Source organism: Aegilops tauschii, chromosome 2 (genome assembly GCF_002575655.3).
Source record: "Aegilops tauschii subsp. strangulata cultivar AL8/78 chromosome 2, Aet v6.0, whole genome shotgun sequence".
In the NCBI taxonomy this organism is placed as follows: domain Eukaryota; kingdom Viridiplantae; phylum Streptophyta; class Magnoliopsida; order Poales; family Poaceae; genus Aegilops; species Aegilops tauschii.
This window is the reverse complement of record NC_053036.3, coordinates 606076379-606082745: the sequence shown is the minus strand read 5'-3', so window position 1 is coordinate 606082745 and position 6367 is coordinate 606076379. Positions and strand designations below refer to the sequence as shown.

General features: G+C 52.5%; 1 protein-coding gene across 1 annotated transcript; it reads right to left on the bottom strand.

The window, feature by feature from the left end:
* Positions 1–1761: 1761 nt before the first annotated feature.
* LOC109776305 (probable inactive receptor kinase At5g67200) lies at positions 1762–5493 on the bottom strand. The gene is made up of 2 exons (XM_020334950.4): positions 3819–5493; positions 1762–2633 (listed from the first exon to the last, which is right to left on the bottom strand). Exons 1-2 carry the CDS (start codon positions 5356–5358, stop codon positions 2071–2073), a joined length of 2103 nt encoding a protein of 700 aa, XP_020190539.1. The 5' UTR covers positions 5359–5493; the 3' UTR covers positions 1762–2070.
* Positions 5494–6367: the final 874 nt, after the last annotated feature.

Here is a 6367-nt window from a genome sequence, read left to right as displayed (position 1 = left end):
TATTGCTACCCTCAAAGTTTATCCATGTCATCAACATATCCGCTTTGCCAAATTATAATTCATGATTCTTTCTTCATTTATTTTGCTTATATACAAATTTAGGTGCGATCCTCACTAGCAAGGCATGCATACCGTGTATTTAGTGGCTCTGGGAGAACTAGTACATCAGTATGCATGCCATGCACCTACCAACTGGTACAGCAAATCTTTGAAATTGGTCGAGATAATTGGCAGTCTTAGCCAGTAGTACGATATTATTCGTACATCAGTACAGTTCAAGGAGCTATATAATATAGCAACAGAAAGTTATCAGGCCCGGAAGGAGAGAAACATTTCTGAGTTCATGTGTATCAGCATTAATCCATGCATGTTGAGCTACAGGTAGCGTGTGTAGGATTGAGAGGCTTCGGTAATCTGGTGACATGATATATCGCATAGCACAATTCCAATACGGATGACTCGTGTAGGTTCAACAATCCACAATGTATCAGCGACTAGCGATTAACCACCAGGAGAGCGTGGTAAACACATTGCTAAACAAAAGCAAGAAATGCACGTGTGGTGGCTACGCCTAAACATTTCATGGCTGGTGAATTCTGTTCACTCTGCCGCCTGGGCGCTCGCAAGTCATATCACACTACCACCTACTCGCCACGGGCACCTTGTCTCGGTTGTATCTTGATGGAGCTTGTGGTTGCACACACCTTGCGCGCCCGTGTGCCACGACAAGTAAGAACGGTGAATTGTCCCTGTCTCACTCGTATGAGATTATACAACATTTTACATGTTTGTGTTTACTGACACTCACGGGATTAGATGCCTCACCTTTGTAACAGCCTATCTCACTTGCCATGTACTCACAGTTTTTTTAGCAGATCTTGCCACAATTGTGCTGATCAATTTGTTTCGCTATTTCAATTTTGCTTTCCATGCATAAATTTCTTGGAAAAGAGTGTCAAAATCCGGCTATTGACCAATCAAGTTATCTAGTATCTTCCAACACATAGAAGAGAACCGTAGTTGTGTGGTGGCAGAGTCACGGGGACATGACTCTACCCGTGGGCATCAAAGTTCAAATCCAGGAGCTCGCATCTACATACCAGCTCATGTGTTTAGTACTAGGATATTAATGAGGTTGGCCGATTTATCATCCATTGTCATTCTAGGGAGTCATTAGGAGATGTGATCAGTGTTTTTTCTAACACAATACAATTCCGGTTGAATGTATGTATAGTGGTCAAGTGGTGCGTATGTGCGTATTACACATCATCAGAAAACTATAAAGCAAACAGTTCTTTGCCACAAACACGAGACGGGACTGGCGTGAAAAAACAAAAAAACAAAAACTTAAAAACAATATGTGTTTTTTGGGCCCCATTGTTGTGGCCAGATCCACCTTAGGACATTGGACCATGTTCCATGAGCCTCATCACATTCCAAGTCCGAAATGTTAGGTTCAGCCCAAATTACTGGTGCCCACACCATTATTGCTACAGACAATGGTCTTGTGAATTGTGATCATGTGCAGTGGAGTGGACAACTGTCTTGCAAAAGTGGTCGACAATTCTGCAGCTAAAACGGGCAAAACCACGTGGTGCCCACACTTTCCCAGCAACCTTGGCATCATGCATCCAAAAAAATATGAAGCCAAACTGGCAGCAGCAGAGTTGATCAATACTAATTCTCAACACTGTACATTACTTTGGTCTGTAACTTCACTATTAATAATCTCCACATAGAAGATTGGTGCTTAACCAGGAATTTTTGACTGTGGCCTTTAACCTCGGTATAATATAAATCTCCAAGGAAGATTGATGCTAAAAAAATATGTCCTCATCACCACAACATCCATACACCAGGGGGACAAACCTAACATATATGTTACAGAATTCGGAGCTCAAGAGACACCAGTCAGAGAGATCATGACCCCAAATCCATTCTCCTACACCACTAACACCCTTCCATTAGCTTTTCTAGGCATAGCAAACTGCATTCAACTACCATTGCTCACTTGGGATAATGCACCACCCAGTTGACATCGATCCATTTCTTCCAGGGGACGACTAGGGTCTAGGAGTCACTAGTAAGATCGCCGTCCTCATTGTCGCCAATTGCATCTGCTTCCTTCACCTCCTGAATCATCTTGAGGACTTGCCAGGCAGTTGGCCGGCTCTCCGGTGACGACCGGACGCAGGCAGACGCAATGTCGACGATCATCGAGAGGCGCTCTCTGTCCACTCCTTCGTCTTCCCTCCCCGACAGCGCATAGGTCTGGAGATTGGTTGCTGCCAGGACCGAGTGCTCGAGCGGTGCCTTGCCACTAAGGAGCTCAAGGAGAAGGATGCCGAAAGCATAGACGTCTGATTTGGGGGTTAGCCTTCTGTTGGACTTCATGTTTTCTGGTGCTCTGTATGCGGCGTCGTCTTTGACTTCTGCTGATTCCAGAAGGAATGACAGGCAGTTGTCGGTGAGGCAAGCCTCAAAGTCTGAACCAAGCAGCACATTGGAGGACTTGATGTTTCCATGAACAAGCCGAGATGCCTGATGAATGTAGGCAAGGCCCTGTGCAACATCTTCTGCTATCTTCAGGCATGAAGTCCAGTGCAGCGGTTTTCCCCGGGACGATCTTGAACCTGCAATTGATTTGAGTGTGTCAAGCTAATAACAGTGAAGCACCAGCAGCAAAGGGTTCTAGTGCTATTAGAGTATCCGGTGAATGTATAAAGGCTATGTTGATATCCTGATATGTACCAACTTGTGGAAAGTTCTGTATAACAAGCTTAAGATGATACTATGTAATTTGGCTGGAGTACAGATAGACAGCACACACAGTCGAACATAACCAACATATCAAACAAATAAGCTCGCTATCACTGTATCCTGAAAGGCTCACATCAATTTCTACTGATGAAAAGGAAAACTCAAAATAGTGTACAGTGTTGATCCCAACAGCCAGCTCACACACATGAAGTATGTACTGTGTTGTACTGTTGTTCCCAACAACCAGCATTGTGGAGGATCAACTCATCAAATTTACGTACTTCTGTCGGATCCAAATCAAATGGTAACATTATACATTATTACACAATTTATCATCCAAAAATGCAATTCTAAAGCAATTGTAACATTGTCCTCTTCATGGTGATACCAAGTTCAGTTAAAAAAAAAACTGTAAAACATCACTTGAATAATTAGCAGTTGCTATGTGGCAATCACATGTTCTTCCAATTTCCAATTTCCCTTTCTCAAAGAAAGGTCGGCAATAGTTACCAATGTTTCTGTTCGTTGTCGCCTTGACCCTTGCAAAGTTGCGACCTCATGGCGTCCTTTTCATGAATCTAAATTGTTGTTTGATCTAGAACAGCGATCACATGTTACTGGCTTACTGCGAGGGGTCCCTTCCAGACAAAGGATGACGCCCTACTAATGTTCAATCCCACACGACGTGGTCGCGTGCTAGATTGGCGATCACTCAATGTACATCTGCTTGCTTTGTTTATTGACTTCAGGCAGAAAAAGCACTAGCAATCAACCCATACAGCAGACCCCAGAAAGTACTGCACACATCGTTCCACCCAAGGTACACTCATTCTGCTGGCAGAGTTTCACGTGCCAAGTCTTCTGAATTTCATTTCGTTGCCATGTGAGGATTCAGATTGTTAAAGTTAAAGTTAGCCTAGCCCACTCTACTGATAATTATCCACTAGAGTTGCAGATTCAAGTATAATGGCAGCAATCGGAAGTGTTCCTTGCACTAAGTGTTAATTGCAACCCAAGAATCTACTCTGAGGAGCAACAGGCCGAGCAATGGAGCTTACCGTGGATGAGAGAATGGAGGCTGCCGTTGGGCTGGTAGTCGTACACCAGCAGCCGCTCCTCCTTGGCCTGGAAGAACGACCGCAGCGGAACGAGGTTCGGATGCCGCAGCCGGCCAATCACATCCATGTTCTGCTCGAAGGTCTCTGCCTCCGAAGCCGCCGGGCCGATCTTGGCCGCGTCCAGCCTCTTGACGATGACGACGAGCCGGCCGTCGAGCACCGCCTTGTACGTCGTCCCCACGCTCCCGCGGCCGAGCACCTCCGCCGACGCGCGCATCAGCTGCTCCAGACTGTAGCTGGTGGCTTCGCCCGCGCAGAACGTTAGGCAGCCGCTCCGCCCCAGCCGGCGAGCCTTCTCCTCCGGCATCATCATCGCCGCCGCCTCCTCGTCCGGCACACACTCCACATAGCCAATGTCGGCGTTGTCCATCTCCCTGCTGAGCTGCGAGGCGGCCGCGCTCTTCTTGGGGCTCGGGTATGCCGCCGTGCTCGGCCGCCTACGCTTCTTGCCCCTCGTTGCGGCAACTATGGCGCAAACGAGAAGCACGGCCAGGACGGCTGCCAAAGCAATCGCGACAGTCATCGCCGTCTTCTTCTTCACTTTGTGCCCGCGTGGTGCCGACGAGCCCGGTAAGCCCTGGCGCTGCGGGCCAACGCCAGTGGCACCGGCGCTCTGCGCGGGGGGAGTGGCGGAGCCGCTGCTGCCGTCGCCGGGGAAGAAGACGAGGGGGGAGCCGCTGCACTCGCGGCGGACGACCTCGCCGCAGAGGCCGGGGTTCCCGGCGAACGCGTCGGCGCCCATGAGCGCCATGGAGGCGGTGACGGGCACGGGGCCGGAGAAGTCGTTGTACGAGACATTCAGCAGCTTGAGCGACGACTGGTTCCAGGCGGGGACGGAGCCGTTGAAGTGGTTGGAGTCGAGGCGGAGGGCCGTGAGATGCGGGAACGCGGCCTCGATGCCGGGCGGGAGCGCGCCGGAGAACCTGTTCCCGGAGAGGTCGATGGAGCGGAGGCGGCGCAGCGAGGCGAGCGAGGCCGGGAACGGGCCGGAGAAGCGGTTGCCGGCGAGGAAGAGCGCCTTGAGGTTGCCGAGCGCGGAGAGGTCGGGGACGGGCCCGTGGAGCGCGTTGGACTTGAGGCTGAGCACGCGCAGCCCGGCGAGGCCCGAGAGCGTGTCCGGCGCGAAGGTGCCGTTGAGGCCGGCCTGCTCGAGCACGAGGTGCGTGATCCCCGCCGCGCCGCCGCAGGTCACGCCAGGGTGCGCGCAGGGGGTGGAGGCGAGGGGGAAGCGCAGGTGCGCCGTCGGGTCGGCCTTGGCGAGGAAGGCCGCCAGCAGCGCGCCCTCGGCCGGCGGGGCCGAGGCGAGCGCGGCGGACGGCGGCGCCGCGGGCTTCGTCGGCTGGGAGTGCGACGCGCCCGCGCCCGCCCCTTTCGTGGGCAGCGTCGGCTGCGAGTGCGACGCGGCGGGCGGGACGGCGGCGGACGCGGTGGCGACGGCGGCGGCGAGGAGGAGGAGGAGGGGGAGGGCCGGCGCCGGCATTTTCGTGGTTCGTTTGGGGGTTTTCGGGCTGGGGAGGTGGTGGATTTCAGTGGAGCGGCGCCATGGAGTGCGGGCTGCGTGCAGTGCGCGGTGGAGTGGAGTGGAGTGACGAGGTGTGGGTGTGGGTAGGTGTGACTCCCGAGTGAGGGGTCAGAGGGGCGGTCGCCGTGGCGTGGCCCGTGGCACGTGGTGTTGAGTGCTTGTATCCTTGGGAATAAACGTACGGACACAATAAAACCATTGCTTTGGAGTTTAAACGCAGTCACGCAGGTGGCTAAGCTACACGCTAGGGCACTGTGGAAAGTACTGGTAACGTGCTGGAATCATCGATGAGGGAGAGGTAATTGAGCAGATTGGTTTATTTTCACGTGATGCAAGTGGGTTAAGGGTACATCGGTCGCTTGTGTCTGATCGCGTCATCGCCACCAACATTCTACTATATCTGCCTGCTGCGCCCGGGTGCTGGCAGTGCAGTGCGCACCGGGTACATCCAACTGCCGATCCAGGGAAACGAATAGTGGTGGTGCGCACCGAGTGAGTGGCTGAGTGCCATGGCCGGCACGGCGAGCGTTTGAAAAATAGCCGTTGATGCTGGCCCGTGTGGGTGGGGTCAATCGGCCTGCTTCTCCCACCTACCACCCCTCGTGGTAAAACACATCGGTGTACAGCACAGCAGTACACAATTTCGTCGGCAGCCGGCGAGTGGCTGCTTTCAATTCGTGTCCCCTTGTGCCATGCGTGATCGATCGGTGGCCCATACATTTCCGTTCTGGGCTGCCATCACGTCGTCGTCACCGAGCTCAGAGGAGGCCTCAGGCCAAAAAGTTTGAGATCTCACATTTTTTTCCTACCGCCGGGCAGGCTGGCGGTAGGGTTGTACAGGCTATTATTGAAATTCTCGGCGGTAGCGCACTCATGCACGTCAACTCAACTAAACACCGGCCGTTTTCTACCGTTCACCCTATCGTCGCAGACACTGGCGGTAGCCTATGCAACCTTACCGTCACAG